Genomic DNA, 20,317 nt, shown 5'->3' on the forward strand with positions numbered 1-20,317 from the left:
ATGTTAATTAAAGGAAATGTTAACTGGAGGAGATTGGTTAAAATTATCATACATAATCCAAACAATAGAATTATATGTAGCTCTTTAAAATTATGCTGTATGTTGGAGTTTGAGGTTGTTAATCTACCCAAGTTTGGCAAAAAATTGAAAGATACATAGAGGAGGTAATAAGATGGGGATAAAAATATCTCCTTCATAATGATAAAACTGTTGTAGATAAAACAGCTTAGATGTGAGGGCCAAATGGGCTTGCTAGCACTTCCTGTCCCCAATTTCCCCAAGTCTAGACCTTAGGATACCTCATCTTAGTGAAAGTTTAGCTATGCAGAGAAGACATACTCAATCAGATACAGTGCCTCATAATGGTCCAGGACAGGCAGGAAAGCAATGGGAGTGAATTCTTTATAGCCTTTCAATAGATTAGCTACATCAATCAAGAAATGTGGATCAATGGCTGTCACTCCCCAAGTATACAGGCACCTCATGCCTCTTCAGACTACGGAATGAGTAAGAGATAGAGCAAGGGACTTCCCTGGTGGTCCAGTGGTTAAGATTTCACCTTCCAATGCAGGGGGCTATGGGTTCAATCCCTGGTCGGGGAACTAGGATCCCACATGCCTTGGGACCAAAAAAGCAAAAAGCATAAAGCAGAACCAATATTGTAACAAATCCAATAAAGACTTTAAAAATGGCCCACATCAAAAAAAAAAAAAAAATCTTAAAAAAAAGAGAGCAAGAGGCCAGATGGTTACTCTAGGGCATTTCCTCCACATGGAAATACCAGGTATTGTATTACCGTATCTCCAGTCCTTCTGGGTCCATATTTATTAAAATGGAAATACAGTCTGTGATATATTTTAAGCATAAAAATATGATTAAGCAGCATACATAATTCCATTTTCATTAAAAGATATATATGTCTATGCTTAAAATAAATATAAAATTGTCATTATACATGCTATTTTGTCATAAACAAAATATGAAAATAACCTGGGTGATTTTTTTTTTTTTTGTGGTACTCGGGCCTCTCACTGTTGTGGCCTCTCCCGTTGCGGAGCACAGGCTCTGGACGCGCAGGCTCAGCGGCCATGGCTCACGGGCCCAGCCGCTCCGCGGCATGTGGGATCCTCCCGGACCGGGGCACGAACCCATGTCCCCTGCATCAGCAGGCGGACTCTCAACCACTGCGCCACCAGGGAAGCCCTGGGTGATTTCTTTGTGGTAGAATTTAAATTTTCTTCTTTTTATTTTGTAATACCCTATTGCTGCATTGCCCACACTCCTTTCCAGTGTACATATCTTCCAGCTGCTGTGAGTATTGACAGCTGAGGGCTCATAGCTGCATTTTTCTCTAGAGAACTGCCCTTGGTCAACAAGAGTTATCTTTCCTGGAAATGCTTGGGAGGTTACAACTGACCTCCTTTCTCACCAGGGAAGGCCTGAGTATAAGAGTGTTTGATGAGCAGATACAGAAGCCTCACCTCATATCTCAAGGTGGGATAATTCTGTGGGGACATTAATGCTTGGCTGAGGTACCATGCTGAAACCACATCTTCCCTTAGTTTTTTTTTGGGGGGGGTATAGTTGATTTACAATGTTGTGTTAGTTTCAGGTGTACAGCAAAGTGAGTCAGTTATACGTATACGTATACATATATCCACTCTTTTTTAGGTTCTTTTTCTATATAGGTCATTACAGAGTATTGAATAGAGTTTCCTGTGCTACACAATAGGTCCTTATTAGTTACCTATTTTATATACAGCAGTGTGTATAAGTCAATCCCAATCTTCCAATTTATCCTTAGCTTCTTTTCCTATCATGTTTCCTTCAAATCCTTATAGAGTTCTCCTGAGAGCACTTCAATAAATCAATTGCACAAGGGGTCAAGTCTCAGTCTCTGCTTCTACAGATGTAATGAATATCTATGGACTTTTTATGAGAAATTTTGTAAACATGAAAAATAGTTATTTTTATTTTGAAAATGAAAGTCTCATGTGGATTCCAAGATAGAGCATGACAGGCTTGGGGCTGGATATCTGTAGCCTGAAAACTCTTGACTTCATTTTCTGTAGTACCCTAAGCTAAAGTTTGTAAAAGCAGGTCATTCACTTTACCACACAAGAGTCAGACCTCTATTTTATATTTATTTATTTATTTATTTAGCGGTACGTGGACCTCTCACTGTTGTGGCCTCTCCTGTTGCGGAGCACAGGCTCCGGATGTGCAGGCTTAGTGGTCATGGCTCAGGGGCCCAGCCGCTCTGCGGCATGTGGGATCTTCCCGGACCGGGGCACGAACCCGTGTCCCCTGCATCGGCAGGCGGACTCTCAACCACTGCGCCACCAGGGAAACCCCCAAGACCTCTATTTTTTAATGTAGAGGAGAGTATTGTTACACTTAGAAGGGCAGAAGAGTGGGTGGAAGCTGTGGAGGTGGAGACTGTGAGCGTAGGCCACGCTTTCAAGATATTTATGGGTGAAGAAGAGAAAGAAAAATAATTTGGTAGGGTAAGGTGGTAGGGTAAAGAAATTTCTTTATTTAATCTGGAAGGATCTTGAGTAGGTTTGTAGAAGATGGTGGAGGGGAGTCAGAGCCAGAAAATTTTTTTTAAAAAGGCGTATTTTATGAACTAACATTCCAAAGATGGTGAGAAGCCTGGGCTCCTGTATACAGTATGGTATGTAGTGTACTGAAGGAAGGATTAGCCTATAGTAAGGAGAAGGTTAGGATTAGCAAATTTATAGGTAAATCAGGGGCTGAAGGGAGACAGGGTGGGACTGCAACTGGTGGCCACTAATTTTTATATGATGTATGAATCAATATTATAAGTCAAATGAAAAGACAAAAGCAGAAGTAGGGCTAAGAAATTTGACTTTATTAGGAATTTTGGAGGGTGTAGTAATGGGGGAGGGTTGGGTTTTAAGAAGAACAATCTGGCATCCTTTGAAGAGTGGGTTTGAGTATGGTGGGAGTAGAGACAGGACATTTAGGGAAGTCCAGAACTAGAGTGGGAATGATATGAGAGATGCAAATAGGCATAACAAATTGAATCAATACACATTGGGACAAAAATACTCTCTGGGGAATTATATATAATTTAATAATAATAATGATAATAATAACCATTCAGATCTGTGGAAGATTAAAAAGTAGGAACTGCAATACCACAGTCCCTACCCTTGAAATTAAAATCTGGGAATGGAGCTCCAGAAAAGCAAAGTAAGGACAGTGGGAATATCTGTCCTAGCAGGATTTGAAAACAAGCTGAGGTAAAGTGCCCAGGCAACAGGGCTAGATGGCAACTCCCAGTCAACAGCTGGGAAAGGAGAGGTGCTTCTTGAACTGACTATTGACCTACGCTTTAGAGTGAGATGGTGCATACCTTGCATGTTATGGATAGTGCCATGAGTTACTAAAGGAATTTGTGAAAAAATATCTATTATGAATTGCTGATATGGGGCTGTCTGATTAATGACTGAAGGAGAAAAATAAGGAAGTATCTAGATGCCTCTCAAACTCTCTATTAAGACTTTGTGTGCGTGTAACAGACCCCTTTTAAAACTTGAGGAAAAGTTATGAATCCTCTTCTCAGAAAATGCACAACTAACACACAAAATATTGCCCATAATTTTAGGGGGTTCATAAACTTCTGAAACCTATCCATGGACTCCAAGTTAAGTATTGTTCTCAACGGTCTTTTCTCCCACTAAACAGCTCAACTCTCAGTCCTATTTTAGAAAATAGTAAGTTAGTAGATCGGAAGCAGCTTCTGGAAGCAGGTGGATTTGGGAGATTAGTAGGCGTTACTACACATTCCTTACTTTTTTAAGTATAAAGACATGCAAATGCGACGGAAGATGCCACATTCTGGATCTTTCAGGAGGCTGTTATGGACACTACAAATAATTGTTTCTGACCACAGATACAGCTGAATCATTCAGCAAATATTTACTGGGCGCCTGATATGTACAGGCACTGTGCCAGGAAGCGAGCTCACCAAGATAAAAAAGACATCATTTGTGTCCTTGATGAGACATTCACATGTAAAAGCGTGAATGTAGTTACTGGTGGCCGTAAAATAAAGGTCACCTAAGACTGAGAGGCATTCTGGAGAGACGGAAAGGACTCTGAGCTTGTAGTTTGATTTTTGGCTTCACCATATTCTAGACTCGTGAGTTTGGCGTCACTCAATCTCAAATTGCTTCATCTATCAAATGGGGTAAAAAAAGTGGACGAAAATTGTTGTAAATCTTCAAAAAGATAACCTTTCTAAAAATGAACGTGGACAAATAAAAAATGAAAGTTCGAGGCTTATTGAAAGTGATAGTTGCGAGGGTCCCCGTCTCTATAGCCACCGCGGCGCCCCGCACGCGGTCAAAATCCACTCAATAAACCTTCCGGGCCCTATCAAGTTCCGCTTCCGCAGGCAGGTTTTCGCTGTAGGCAAGAGCGCAAGACGCCCGACGCAGCGTAGCGTCGGACCTCCCCGATGCGCATGCTCTCTAAGCGAGGCGGAGCGCGGAGGGCGGGGGAGTGGCCAGGCGCGGCGGCTGGCCGGCTCGTTCTCCCTGCATCCCCGCGCGGGAGGCTGGGGCGCGCGCGCGCTCGTTCGCGCGGCCGGCTGCGTACAGTAGTGACGGCCGCGCGGGAGCGGTCACATGACCGTAGCGGCTGCCTGTACAGTAAGGACCCAATATGGCAGCGGCGGTAGCACTGGTAACGGCAGCAGGAGGACCGGCCGCCCCATAGACCGCCCCCCGCGCACCACCCCCGCCGCTTCCTCTGCTTGGGTGCTCCTCCGGCCTGACTTCCCCTTTCTCCCATCTTTCCCGGCACCGCGGGAAAAACAGCGCAGGGCAGAGCAGGCAGGGAGGGCGGCCGCAGCCCGGACACGGGAGCCTCCCAGTCAGTTCAAGACCCGACATGAGGGAAAAGGGCCGTAGGAAGAAGGGCAGGACCTGGGCGGAGGCCGCCAAGACGGTAAGGAGGAGGGAGCGGACGGGAAGGCTGGGAGGATTTCGTTCCCTCGCCGCCCGCCGGTTGCAGGGGAAGGGAGGTCAGTGGCCCTGCGACCCGGCTGAGGGGGCACAAAACCGCGCTGTGAGGGCGGAGGTTAGTGTCGGGTTTGTGGTCCCTGTGGGAATGGAGGCGCTCGGCGGAAGAGGGTCACCGCGGGGCTGTGGCTTCTCCCTGCGTCCGCGACGAGTCCTCTTGGTGTTTTGAAGCTGCCTCTCGGGGTCACGACGCTCTCGCCCCCACTCTGTGGTAGCCCCCGCCCCGGCATGGGGAAGTCTCTTGGGCTTGCACAGTAACCGGTGGTTCTCCCTTGTGTGGCTGAAGAGCCCCCATTGGATGCAGATAGGAGAAGGCTTGTGCGTGTACCCAGCCCCGGAAAGAAGAGGGGAGCGCTGGAGCTGGGTAGAATTGACCCGCTATAGCAGACACGCCGCCTGACCCCGGGCCCCTTGCCTGTCTGGGCTCCCGGCTCAGGCCGGAGGTCACGAGGCTCTTGTTTTACGTTTGTTGTTGGAGCTGAAAGTGCAGGAGGTGTTTAGAAACGAAGTAACAGGTGGGACTTGTAGAATTTTTTTTTTCTGTTTCCGTAGAGACCTACTCTGAACAAGGCAGCAATGCATGGTGGGACCTGTAGTTTACCCGGCCTTGACTTTTCCGTAGCTAAAGTGATGGTGGCCTCACGAAGTTGTAATTAGTGGATAAAACCATCTTTTTTTTTTTCCTTCTAAATTTATTGTAACGAAATTTAGAGGTAGGTTTTAAAAAATAGAGTATTGAGGATGAATGAGAAGTTATGTTTTATGAAAAAGTTAAAAGCGTCCACTATGTGGAAATGAAAGGTTTGGAAAAGTAAGGTTGCAGCAGAAAAGTAATAGGATATAAAACAGCATTTTAGTGTTGGGAAGTGAGAAGGACTGGAGGCATTATCTTTAATGGTGAATCATGTCAGTAATACTTATTCAACATGGAGAGCCCTTCTAAATGAACCTTTATTATGTGTTGTGTTTTATTTTTTAAAGGGGAGTTTTCTGAAAAGTAATAAATGTTCACTGTGGGAAAACTTGTGGAAAATTATAGAATTTTAGTATAAAGAAGGAAATAAATCATGTATTTCACTTCTCAGAGCTCTGTTAACATTTGGTATATTACCGTCCAGTCATTTTTGTTTATTTCCCCCAATCTGGGTCCTATTGTTTATTCAGCCTTACACATTTGTTTTGTAAACCTTGTGCATTTGTTTTGTAAATGTTTTGTGTTAGGGGGTTGATGAGTCTTCAATTTGTATGTGCTTTAGTTGGAACTGTGAAAGAAAGTGAATAAATAAAAGCACATTTTATTTGTTGGGTGTCTTCACTTAACCATATATCTTCATAATTGTGACTGCTGGTCGTTTCTCTCCAAAGAAAAAACTCTAGAAATAGTTTTTTTGGGTGGTGGGGAAATTGGTCCTTCACAGAAGACTATTTTACTTTGTTCTACTTGATCAATACTACCTCAGGACCTCTTTTATTTAAGGAAGGATGGTAAATTTTATTTACAGGTAAGCAGATCCCAACTCTAATTATGTTAATTAATTTTAAGTCTCTAGAATGTCATGAGTGCTTTTTGAATTATCTCTTTGGATAAAATAATCATTGAGAGATTGTGACAGGAAAAATTTGCATCTACTGTTTAGATTTTCCTATAATAAATTAGTATATTTGCTCATTTATAATAAACATTTCAAGCCTTAACTAGTTATGTGGAAGTACTTAAAAGATGTAAAGACTAGTTTAATCAATAGAGCTCTGAGTTCTGAAGGGATTAGTATATTAGTGGCTTGGTATTTTTATTTGATTCTGGCAAATGTATAAGACTTCAGTCTAAATCAAAATGAATTTTAGAAAGAGAATGGTGACACTAAAACTTTTTTTCTTTTTTCTAGTAGCCGAAATCTAGAAAACACTATTCTTTTTTTTCTTTCTTTTTTTCTTAACATCTTTATTGGAGTATAATCGCTTTACAATGTTGTGTTAATTTCTGCTGTATAACAAAGTGAATTAGCTATATGTATACATATATCTGCATATCCCCTCCCTCTTGCACCTGCCTCCCACTCTGTCTATCCCACCCCTCTAGGAGGTCACAAAGCACAGAGCTGATCTCCCTGTGCTATGCAGCTGCTTCCCACTAGCTAGCTATTTTACATTTGGTAGTGTATATCTGTCAATGCTACTCTCTCACTTCGTCCCAGCTTACCCTTCCCCCTCCCCATATCCTCAAGTCCATTCTCTATGTCTGAGTCTTTATTCCTGTCCTGCCCCTAGGTTCATGAGAACCACTTTTTTTTTTTTAGTTTCCATATATATGTGTTAGCATACGGTATTTGTTTTTCTCTTTATGACTTACTTCACTCTGTATGACAGACTCTAGGTCCATCCACCTCACTACAAATAACTCAGTTTCGTTTCTTTTTGTGGCTGAGTAATATTCCATTGTATATATGTGCCACATCTTTATCCATTCATCTGTCAATGGACACTTAGGTTGCTTGCATGTCCTGGCTATTGTAAATAGAGCTGCAGTGAACATTATGGTACATGACTCTTTTTGAATTATGGTTTTCTCAGGGTATATGCCCAGTAGTGGGATTGCTGGGTCATATGGTAGTTCTATTTTTAGTTTTTTAAGGAACCTCTAGACTTATTCTCCGTAGTGGCTGTATCAATTTACATTCCCACCAACAGTGCAAGAGGGTTCCCTTTTCTCCACACCCTCTCCAGCATTTATTGTTTGTAGATTTTTTGATGATGGCCATTCTGGAACACTCTACTCTTTTTTGTTTGTTTTACCATCTATAAAATGAAGGATTAAAGTAAACCTCAGTGTTGAAAAGGTTGCTGTTTGTAGGAGGAATAGGTAGAAGTAAATGTGAAAGGGATAGACAAAAGTAAATCTTTTAATATTTTCAGATGCATAATAATGAGATCAGAAAATTAGTGGTTTGACAAATGGAAAGTTTAACTTTGACCTAAATTAGGAAACTGTGTATATTTATAAGATCAAGAGGACCAGGAGAAGTAAGTCTTAAACTTATTTCATAGGCATTAAAGTCAAATGTTCTAGTAACAGTTTCAGAAAGGATATATTAAAATTATTTACTGAATATAGGCAGTATCTGCTTCTTATTTCATTGTGTTCTTGGTACCTGCATTGTAGAGCTATCCTGTTTTAGGGAGCATTATTAAAATGGGGTTGTATTCCTGACCAATGATATAGCAACAGATAAATAAAATTATTCATTCAATAATATATATGTATATATACATACACGATTTGGGGTGTTGTGTGTATGTGAGAGAGCTATACAAATTGATATGATTGCTATGAACAATCTGAAAAAGCAAAATAAGATTCATAATTATTATAAAATTATGCCAAAAGGCTGATTAAATGTAGAGTGTAGACTTGTAAAGTGTAGACTTCCAATAACTAAGGACACCAGACAGAGAAATAATGGGGTTGAGATTCAACTGAACTTGAATGCTCATTCACATTCACTACACTGGATTGTGTCCCTACTGATCTTATATTTGTTTCATATAAATACACTAGTTATAAAAAGCATTATTCAAGTATTTAATTAACAGTCTTACATGTTTTACATTTTATTATTATTATTATTTTTTATTTTTGGCCATGCCCCATGGCGTGCAGGATCTCAGTTTCCCAACCAGGAACTGAACCCGGGCCATGGCAGTGAAATCCTGGAATCCTAACCACTAGGCCACCAGGGAACTCCCATTACATGTTTTAAATTTTAAAGGTGGCAGTGATGGTGGTGATGAAGTGATTTGGATGAGAGATCTGTAGCATAGTGTTTGGTGCAATTTAAATAGAAAAATTTGTAGTAAGCCTGAGATATTGAGAACCATTACATTGACTTTAGAACTATGTTCAAAGTTCTGCTCATTCTTTTTAAAAAAACAAAACAAAACATTGTATCATGTAAACATTTGGTGACATCCCTGAGGAATTTAGCTGTTTTTGCAAAGCAGAGCTTTCGAAATAGTATAATCATAGTATATATACTATGTATATATAGTATACAGTGTATATACATAGTATATATACATAGTATATAATAGTATATATAATGGTATAATGATGATACCATTTTCTTTTTGATTTTTCTCTTGTCACCCACCACAACTAGGGCAGCTTTAAAAGGGAAAAATGTTCTTTTAGGACAAGTTTGTTGTGATTGCAGATGCAAAAGGCAGAGAGGCAGACCTTAGAGATTGCACTAGAGGTACCTTTGCGTATCTTTGGGGAGTGAAGTGGTCAAAGTATAAGTGAAGTATGGGTGTTAGAGATGAGGAGCACAGCAGATCTTTAGCATGTGATTTGTAGACTGAAGAAAAAGTGGTTTGTTTTTATGTTTGTATTTCTATGTAGACTTTACTTAGTGGTTAATACTATTTTGAAAGCACATAGGTTTTTATTTATGTTATTTACCTAAAGTCATTTAACTTTAGGGAATAAGTTGGAAAATAGAAAGTTTCTATTAAAGGAGTAACTCATATGCTAATTATTTTATGGAGGAAGTATTGAAAACAGAAAAGAATTACTTAAAAGTAAAATGATAAAATATATGTAATGATTAGAAAGAAAAACATCTGAAAATACACTTTAGAAAAAACAGACGTATTAACTTAGAAATTTTCAGTACTCTTAATCTTTACCATGAGTAATTTTCTTCTGCTAGGAGTATGGCCGGGCCTGGTAATATCTTCTTGGATCTATATTGACTAGGCCAGAGTCCTTGTATGTCTGTATTTGTATTATATTTATATTAGAATCTTCAGGAGAGAGTTTGCATCTTGGAAAAACATATTAAAGAAATCTATTCTTTTGTAATGTTGTTTGTTTATTTATTTATTTTTGGCTGCATTGGGTCTTCGTTGCTGCCCACGGGCTTTCTCTAGTTTCGGCGAGTGGAGGCTACTCTTCGTTGTGGTGTGAGGACTTCTCATTGGGGTGACTTCTTTTGTTGTGGAGCATGGGCTCTAGGTGCGTGGGCTTCAGTAGTTGTGGCACGTGGGCTCAGTAGTTGTGGCTCGCAGGTTCAAGAGCACAAGCTCAGTATTTGTGGCGCACAGGCTTAGTTGCTCAGCAGCATGTGGGATCTTCCTGGACCAGGGATTGAACCCATGTCCCCTGCATTGGCAGGCAGACTCTTAACCACTGCGCCACCAGGGGAGCCCCTACCTTATTATTATTATTAATTTTTTTTTTTTTTTTTTGCGGTACACGGGCCTCTCACTGTTGTGGCCTCTCCCGTTGCAGAGCACAGGCTCCGGACGCACAGGCTCAGCGGCCATGGCTCACGGGCCCAGCCGCTCCGCGGCACGTGGGATCCTCCCAGACCGGGGCACGAACCCGTGTCCCCTGCATCGGCAGGCGGACTCCCAACCACTGTGCCACCAGGGAAGCCCCCTACATTATTTTTAATTTCAGCTTTATTGAGGTATAACTGACATAAAATTATAAGAGATACATTTATGAAATTGCTGTCTGCAAGTCTGTTTGTGCTCAGTGATTTGATGTAACATTCTTTGCTTGAGCGATTTTCATTCTTGCCTTAATGTTGAAGTAAAGTTCCCCCTGTGTTTTGCTGTAGAATTTTGTATTATTTTCGGTTCATCTTTCCTTCTGTCCTGTTCTCATGATCCTGTCTTGAAAGCCCAGAAATTAAGGAAAAGGAAGGGAAAAAAAATCTTTTTTTAACACATATTTCTGTGAGAGGTGCTGCTGCTGCATCTCCTAGAATTATGACAGGAGCTGAGAAAATGATGTCAGATTTGCAGAAGTCCTTGCTGTTTCCTCATCCACAAAATCTACTTTTAAAAGGCTGTACAATTTTGCTGTTGGTGAAAGGGCATTATATTTTCACTACAAAAGTTGTCTGGGAGGAGGCCACTGTGTGTGGAAGATATAACTACAGGGAACTGATCAGTAAGGTTTGTTAAAACCTGCTATCTTTGTCCTTTTTACAAGAGCCTCTGAATGCCCCTCTAGTTCTGTTTTCTTTCTTCCCATATCTCATAGAGGCCATCCTCATAGTTTATAGTATTGTAGTATTGTGCAATTTAGTATTTTTAGTACAGTTTGATTTATCATGTTTTAGTGTTTTTTAAAAGGTTATTGAATATACTTAGTTTTAGAACTCTTTAGATATGACTTAAAAACAATAGTGTTTAAATTGAGTTACTGTTACAGTTATATAGGCTCGTTATTTAAAAAAAAATAGAACAGCAGTATGTAGAGATTTAGTCTTGAATGAGTCACTATACTGAAAATAGGGATTAAGTGAAAGTCTGCATACACAAATATTGAAAATAATTTAGTTACCAAACAAATTAACTATAGTTATAGTTGATAGTCTGAATACAGCTTTCTGTACTTTTAAACTTGTATGTAGAAATATGTATAAACATGTATACCTATCTGTATTTTATATACAATTCTTCAATTTGCATCCTTTATGAATGTCAAGAATGCCTTTTAATGCCACTACTTATGTATCTGTTTCATTCTTCTTAATGATTTCTTAATATTCCATTGTTTTTAGATGTACCATCATTTAAAATAGTCATTTATAGTTTTTTTTTCCCTTTTGTAACAGATACTTCAGTATATATATCTGGGCGTATGTGTATGTACATTTGTGTGAATGGAATAGTTAAGATAAAGAGTTTGTGAACTTGAGTTAGTGGCAGTTTATATTCCCCTCCAAAATTTTGAAGGTTCTTGTTTCTTCCCACTTTTCTCTGTTATCCAAGAAATCTATCAGTCTTTGCCATTTTGATATATTAACAAAGCATTTCTTTTGTTATTTTGTTTATTAGAACTTGATGGAAATGTTCTATATCTGTGCTGTCCAGTGCACTAAGCCACTAGTCACATGTGGCCATTGAGCACTTGAAATGTGGCTAGTTTGACGAAGGAACTGAATTTTGAATTTTATTTAATTTTAATTCATTTAAGCTTAAATAGCCACATTTGTTTAGTGGCTACTATTATAGAGTAACTTCCTACGCTTATTGACTGTTTGTATATTTTTCAGTAAACTTGTCTATTCAGATCTTTTGCACTTTTTTTTTTTTGCTTCCTGGTCGTTTTTATACTAATTTCTAAGAGTGCTTTGTAGGTTAAGGAAACTGGCCCTTTGTCATATGTGTCACAGATCTGTTTCCCATTTTTGGCTTTTGACTTGATTTATGCAGTTTTTTTTTATTCTGCCGACATTTTTTAATGTTTTTTAAAATATTTATTTATTTATGGCTGTGTTGGGTCTTTGTTGCTGCGCGCAGGCTTTCTCTAGTTGCGGCGATTGGGGGCTACTCTTCGTTATGGTGCACAGGCTTCTCATTGTGGTGGCTTCTCTTGTTGCGGAGCACGGGCTCTAGGCGTGTGGGCTTCAGTAGTTGTGGCATGCAGGCTCAGTAGTTGTGGCTCGCGAGCTCTAGAGCGCAGGCTCAGTAGTTGTGGCACACAGGCTTGCTCTGCGGCATGTGGGTTCTTCCTGGACCAGGGCTTGAACCCGTGTCGCCTGCATTGGCAGGCAGTTTCTTAACCACTGCGCCACCAGGGAAGCCCGACATTTTTTCTGTTAATGTAAATAAGTTTTCCAATCTTTACCTTTCGTGCTTTCCTAGGTTTTGAGTCCTATTAAGAAAAGCTTTCTTAAAGATTATAAGTTGAGTGCTTTTAAAGAAAATGATTAGCCGTGAAGGTATATCTTCCCCAAATAAAATACATATTTTACTGTGAACAAGTAGGAGGAAATTCAGTTTATATATGTTAGTAAGTCTGTGCTCCTTGAAGGCAGAGACTTCTAAATGTTTCTACCTGCAGAGCTTAACTTGCTTTCTTGTACGTGAGTGCTAAATCTTTGTTCACCTTTTTTTATTGGATATAAAAGAGAAGACACTGTTCTCGCATTCAAGAGAGCACAGTGTGAGTAAAATTAGTCAACTATATTAAGTACTGTTTGCCAGGAAAACCGGTTGAATATCTTTTTTTCACAAAAAAGAAAGAAAGAAAGTTATTTCAAGACACACCAAGGTGTTTGCCTCCCAAGACCCTTTTGAATTACATTTGGACATAGGGAAGTTTCTGTGATAATTCTTACTTCTGACCTTGCTTGACAAAAACTAAAATAGGTTAATGGTAAATACAGATGTACTTAGTCCTGGGCATCAAGGGACATTGTAAACCTTATTAATTATAGCGTCTTCTCAGTAATTTGATCTATGTTTTAGTAAAAAGTTATGTTGTGAAAGACTTTTCATTTGAAAATTCTTTGGCTGCTGACATTTAGCAGTTGATACTACATTTAGAATGGACTTTCATTGGAGTTCACAGCTTGGGATGGCCCAAATCATCTTGAATCTTTAACCCACTGATGTCTGAATTATTCAGTAGCTGGTTTAGCCATATACAGTTTCAAATAAAGTGCTTAATGGTGTTAGTGACTTATTCTAAATAGTAACATAAAAATTTAAATGTGTTGCTATTGATTTATAGTGATTAGTTTCCTATCTGATTTGAGTGGTTCTGACAAATTTTGTAAGTTTAAATGGATGGTACCCATGAAATGGGTTGATATTTTAGGAAAGGTTTTCTCTTTTACATTGTTTGTGTGTGGGGGAGAGAGAGAGAGGGAGAAAGAAGATGTCAAAAAGAGATGGATTACAAGATAAAGGTAATAGAAGAACACTTTTCATGCATATCATTAATCACCTATGAAAGACACAATGAGGAACATAGGACTGTTTTTTTGGCTGAGTGGTGCAGCCTGAGGGAGCTTAGTTCCCCGACCAGGGTTCGAACCTGTGCCCCCTGCATTGGGAGCGTGGAGTCTTAACCACTGGACCACCAGGGAAGTCCCAGGACTATTTTTAATGGCAACTTGGGAATAACTTTAACAATCTGGATCTGATCTTTATTGAGTTTATTATGTCAGCTTGAACAAGTTATTTAAACCAGTGCTCAAACATTAATGTGTAAAAGAATCATCTGGGGAGCTTATTATAATGTAGATTATTATTCAGTAGGTCTGCAGTGTAGCCAGAGATTCTGCATTTGTAAAAAGTTCACAGGTGATGCTGGTGGTTTGGTCTAAGAGCCACATTTGGAGTTGTAGGGATTACACTAAGTGTTCTCAATTTCCCCAAACTGTAAAATAGAGATAATAATAGAATTTACCATTTGAAGTGTTAGGTGATTAGGCTAGAATGTGTGAAAAGTTCTTTGTACAATGCCTAGTATGTGGTAAGCACTGTTTGTTAATATTACTGAAAAATTAGTAAATGTAGATCATTTTATGTTTCTGAATGGGAAAACTAAATATTGTAAAGATGTTATTTCTTAGCAAATGGGTGCAGAGGTTTGAAACAGTTCTAATGAAAAGCCTCTAACCTCAGGGACCCCATTTGCCACTTGTTTCCCAAGGTCAGTGTGGAATCACACAGAGACCTAAACTAGCTATGGACAAGTTTGGGAACCCACTGAAAGATCCATCTCATGCTTTAGGAGATTCTGCCCCAAATCTCACTCTCTTGACTTATACTTTGTGAACTGCTGTGGCAAGGAATGGCAGGCAGCCTCTGGTTGCTGAATGGCTCCTGGCCAAAAGTCAGCAAGAAAACAGAAAGGGACTAAAACCTGCCAACAAGTAAGCTTCGTGGTAAGCCTGGAAAAGAATACAAGCCCAAGCCTCAGATAAGTTCACAGTCCCAGCTGTCACTTCAGTTTCAGCTCAGTGAGACCTTAAGTAGAAGACCCTGTTAACCCATGCCCAGAATCCTGACGCAGAGAACTGTGAGATAACTTTGTATTGTTTTCACCTTTTATAATAAAATAAAATCAAAAAATAAATTTGTGTTGTTGAGGCTGTATAATAGCAAACTAAAAGTATTACTGAAATTTGGTGGAGGAGGGAACATGGTAAGGTTGGTCTCAGGGAGGGTTTGGCCTGGGTATTCAGGGGTAAATATGGATAAGGGTATTCCAGGCAGAAGAAAGGCTGAAAAAATGCAGCATATGTTGTATGCATGCTATTTACCTTTGAGTATTGTGAAGTGTAGTAAAAGAAAAGGCCAGAAAAGGTAAGCTGGGACTAAAATGTTGTGAGTTGTACAAATTGGGTGGACAAATATTTTTATTCTAGGAGTTGTAGAGAGTTTTTATGCAATAACATCTGTGTTTTGGGCCATTTGTGGGGTGTATTGTAGAGAGCTGAAGAATCTAGCTATGGTGAGGTTATAAGGGTTAGAGTGAGGCTCTCTTGAGTTAGAAGGATGGGCGGGAGTACACATTTTTTTTTTCTTCTCATTTTATACCTATTCTCTGTACATCTATCCCACTTACAGGTCTCCAACAGAAGCCTATGTATTAAGTTCTGCCAGTCTCCTGAAGTGTTCATAAATACAGGAGGTTCTGGAATGCTCTTCAACACAACAGAATTGTATGATTCTTGAGAGGAAAAAAGAAAGTAAATTCTTTCCCCAGTTATTCTAGCTCATGTTGATTTTTCTTTTCTCTGAATTCTCATGCCACTGTTCTTTCCATTCTACTATCCTGTGTGCCGCTGGTCTTCAGGTTTGTTGAGGTGGTAGAATCAGTCAGGAATCTGTGTTGCACAACTCCAGGGGGAACCATTCATATTTACATATTGTATTTATGTGAATATTGCTTCCTGGAGTTGTGCACCACAGTGGCTCTGGGTTCCATGATGCTTTTTGTGAAAACATCATTAAATATTTGTGACAACACCATTAAATATTGATATATTTATTTCTGATAAAAGGTAAGAATAGTTTTGCCAGGAGAAAACCTATTACAAGTTTGTGATAGGAAAGTCACACCTTGAGAACAGATGGGTGGGCGGCAAGAAGGGCATCTTTTCCAATCTTTCATTTAGTATTGGATTTACTTCATGTGTATTTCCCAGGTCTGTTTCCTGGCAGACAAGAGGTGGTAGCAAATGACAAAGGTTTAATGAAAATGTTTCCTATTAGCTGTATATTTTTTGTGAACACTTATTACCAGGTTGAGAAAGTTCCCTTTTATTTCTAGTTTGCTGAGAGTTTTTGTCATGAATGGATGTTGAATTTTGTCAAATGCTTTTTCTGAATCAATTGATCATTTGCTTTACTTTTCAGACTTTTAATATGGTGGATTACATGGATTTTCAAATTTTGAATTGCCTTGCATTCCTGGGGAAAGAAACCTCACTTGGTTGTGGTGTATTACACTTTTTATACATTGCCAGATTGGATTTGTTGAGGACATTTATGGTTATGTTCATGAGGGATATTAATTTGTAGTTTTCCTCTATTGTCTCTGTCTGGCTTTGGTATCAGGATAGTGCTGATCTCATAAAAAAGGAAGTCTTCCTTCCTATTCTATTTCCTGAAAGAGATTATAGTTGATCATCACTATTCGTGGATTCAGTACAGTTGACCCTTGAACAGCTCAGGTGTTAGGGGCGCCAACCCTCTGCACAGTCAAAAATCCTTGAGTAATTTGTAGACGGCCCTCCATATGAGCGGTTCTTCCTTATCCATGGTTCCTCATCCATAGGTTCAACCCCCTTGAATCGTGTAGTACTGTAGTATTTACTGTTGAAAACATTGCACATATAAGTGGACCTGTGCGGTTAAACCTGTGTTGTTCGAGGGGCAAGTGTATTTGTGAATTCACCTGCTTGCGAAAATATACTCCTAACCCCAGACAGTGCTTGGCACTTTTGTCCATTCATGGACATTTGCTGAGTGGCAAAGCAGTTGTCACCTGACACTGAGGTCTCTGCTGAAGTTGAACAAGGTGATCTTCTGCCTTTTCATTTCAGCTCTCATAGTGAAAATGTGTCCTTTTTGTGGTCTATTCAGTGCAGTGGTGTTTGCATTTTTGTGCTTTTTGTTGCTGAAGTGCTGTCTAGTATTCTTTTTTTTTTTTCATCTTTATTGGAGTATAATTGCTTTACAGTGGTGTGTTAGTTTCTGCTTTATAACAAAGTGAATCAGTTATACATATACATATGTTCCCATATCTCTTCCCTCTTGCATCTCCCTCCCTCCCACCCTCCCTATCCCACCCCTCTAGGTGGTCACAAAGCACCGAGCTGATCTCCCTGTGCTATGCAGCTGCTTCCCACTAGCTATCTATTTTACGTTTGGTAGTGTATATATGTCCATGCCACTCTCTCGCTTTGTGTCTAGTATTCGTAAGTGCAAGAAAGCTGTGATGTGCCTCATGGAGAAAATACCTCTATTAGATAAACGTTGTTTAGGCGTGAGTTGCAGTGCTTTTGGCCATGAGTTCAAAGTCAGTGAGTCAATAATATGTATTAAATATCTTTAAACAGAAACACACATAAAGACAAGGTTATGTATTGATCAGTTGCCAAAAATATGACCAGAGGCTTGCAGGAACCTAACTCTGTATTTCATCTAGGAGCGGTGCTTCAGTATTTGCTAATTTAGTTTTCATGGTGACTTTATAGAACATAACTATTGTGAATAATGAGAATGAACTGTATGTAGAACTAGTGTTATTTCTTCTTTAAATGTTTGATAGAGTTCACCAGTGAAACATTCTGGGGTCTGGAGATTTCTTTTGTGGAAGCCTTTTAACTATAAATTCAATTTCTTGTATAATTGTAGAGCTATTCAGGTTATCTGTGTCTTCTTGGCTAAGTTTGAGTAGTTTGTGGTTTTCCAGGAATTGGTCCATTTCATTTAAGTTGTTGAGTTTATGTCTGTAGTTTGTAGTATTCCCTTATCGTTCATAGAGTCTGTAGTAATATATTCCCTCTTTATTCTTGATAACTGGTAGTTTGTCTTTTCCCATTTTTTTCTGCTAGAGATTTACCAGTTTTTTTTTTAATCAATTGAAAGAACCAGCTTTTGGTTTCATTAATTTTTTTCTCTTTTTCTATTTTCACTCTTATTGATATTTACTATCTTTATTATTATTAGTGGTCACTTTTCATTCTCCCCTCCTACCAGCCTCTGGTAACCACTAATCTACTTTCTGTGTCTGTGGGTTTGCCTATTCTGGACAGTTCATGTAAATGGAGTCATACAGCATGTGGTCTTTTGTGTATGGCTTCTTTCACTTGGCATAATGTTTTCAAAATTCATCCATATTGTAGCATGTATCTTTTTTATGGCTGAATAATATTCCATCATATGGATATACCACCTTTTATTCTCTTCATCAGTTGATGGTTATTTGGATTGTTTATACTTTTTGGCTATTATGAATAATGCTGCCATGAACATTTCATGTACAACTTTTTGTGTCAACATATGTTTAATTCTTTTTGGTATATAGGAGTGGCATTGCTAGGCCATATGTTAACTCTGTGTTTAACTTTTTGAGGAATTACCAAACTGTTTACCGTATCAGCTGAACAATTTTACAGCACTACCAGCAATGTTTGAGGGTTCTAATTTCTCCTTGCCAACACTTGTTGTTTTCCTTTTTTTCCCTAAAATAATTATATCCGTTCTAGAGGATGCGAACTGTATTTTCCTAATGAATAATGATATTGAGCATCTTTTCATGTACTTACTGGCCATTTGTATATCTTTTTTTTGAGAAATATCTATTCATATCCTTTGCCCATTTAAAAATTGGATTATTTGTCTTTTTGCTGATTTCTAAGAATTCTTTATATACTGCATACAAGTCCCTTATCAGACACATTATTTGCAAATATTTTTTCCATTCTGTGGGTTGTTCTTTCACTTTCTTGGTATGTCCTTTGGCACACAAATTTTTAAATTTTGAGTAAGGGTTTATTTTTTTAATTTAATCATTAGATAATTTCTGTTTCTCTGTTTTCATGTTTACTCTTTTGTTATTGATTCATCCAGTGACGTTTTGTTTTGGTTTGGTTATTTTTCAGTTGAAAAATTTCCGTTTGGGGCTTCCCTGGTGGTGCAGTGGTTGAGAGTCCGCCTGCCGATGCGGGGGACGTGGGTTCGTGCCCTGTCCAGGAGGATCCCACATGCCGCGGAGTGGCTGGGCCCGTGAGCCATGGCCGCTGAGCCCGCGTGTCCGGAGCCTGTGCTCCGCGGCGGGAGAGGCCACAATAGTGAGAGGCCCGCGTACCACAAAAAAAAAAAAAAAAAAATTCCGTTTGGTTTTTCTTTATATCTTCTACTTTGCTGAAACTTTGTATCTTTCCCTTCATTTCAAGTGTGTTAACCCTTGGAGCATTTTTATAATAGCTGCTTTATTTATTTATTAGGTTGCACCGGGTCTTAGTTGCAGCAGGTGGGCTCCTTTGTTGTGGCTTGTGCTTTTTTTTTTTTAAATTGAAGTATAGTTGATTTACAGTGTTGTGTCAGTTTCTGGTATATGGCAAAGTGATTCAGTTATCCGCATCTATATTTATATACTTTATTTATTATTTTTGGCTGCGTTGGGTCTTCGTTGCCGCGTGCGGGCTTTCCCTAGTTGCGGCGACCCAGGGCTACTCTTTGTTGCGGTGCACGGGCTTCTCATTGCGGTGGCTTCTCTTGTTGTGGAGCACGGGCTCTAGGTGCACGGGCTTCAGTAGTTGTGGCTCACGGGCTCTAGAGTGCAGGCTCAGTAGTTGTGGTCCATGGGCTTAGTTGCTCAGTGGTATGTGGGATCTTCCTGGACCAGGGCTCGAACCCATGTCCCCTGCATTGGCAGGTGAATTCTTAACCACTGCGCCACCAGGGAAGCCCTATATTTATATATATTCGTTTTCATATTCTTTTCCATTATGGTTTATTACAGGATGTTGAATATAGTTCCCTGTGCTGTATAGTAAGACTTTGTTTTTTTATCTACTTTACATATAGTAGTTTGTATCTGCTACTCCCAAACTCCTAATTTATCCCTCCCTCACCCCCTTTCCCCTTTGGTAACCATAAGTTTGTTTTCTGTCTGTGAGTCTGTTTTGTAAGTAAGTTCATTTGAGTCATATATAATAGCTGCTTTAAAGTCTTTGTGAAACTTTTCCAATATCAGTGTTATTTTGATTGTGTCTTTATTTTCTTTTCCTAAGCAAGCTGAGATTTTCCTTGTATACCAAATTTAGATTGTATTCCGGCCATTTTGAATATTGTATAATTGACACTCTGGGTCTTGTTTAAGTTCTGTGGAGAATGTTAATAGTTTTGTTTTAGCAAGTAGTTGACTGAATTGGGTTCAGGCCTCAGGTTCTGACCTGTGGGTTGTCTGTTCTGTGGGTTGTTGTTTCAATGTCAGT

At 39.4% G+C, this 20,317-nt stretch overlaps 1 protein-coding gene across 3 annotated transcripts in view; it reads left to right on the forward strand.

The window, feature by feature from the left end:
• Positions 1–4,669: 4,669 nt before the first annotated feature.
• ASXL2 (ASXL transcriptional regulator 2) overlaps positions 4,670–20,317 on the forward strand; it is a 129,644-nt gene continuing 113,996 nt past the window's right edge. Inside the window, exon 1 of one of the 3 annotated variants that reach the window (XM_022574272.3) lies at positions 4,670–4,980. In XM_022574272.3, coding sequence (XP_022429980.1) covers positions 4,924–4,980 — 57 coding nt within the window. In that variant the 5' untranslated portion in view covers positions 4,670–4,923. The other 2 variants (XM_089923385.1, XM_089923386.1) reach the window with 2 other exon arrangements.

This window comes from Delphinapterus leucas, chromosome 13 (assembly GCF_059928025.1).
Source record: "Delphinapterus leucas isolate spDelLeu-1000000601 "Yukka" chromosome 13, BTC_Dleu_Yukka2, whole genome shotgun sequence".
Taxonomy (NCBI): Eukaryota; Metazoa; Chordata; class Mammalia; order Artiodactyla; family Monodontidae; genus Delphinapterus; species Delphinapterus leucas.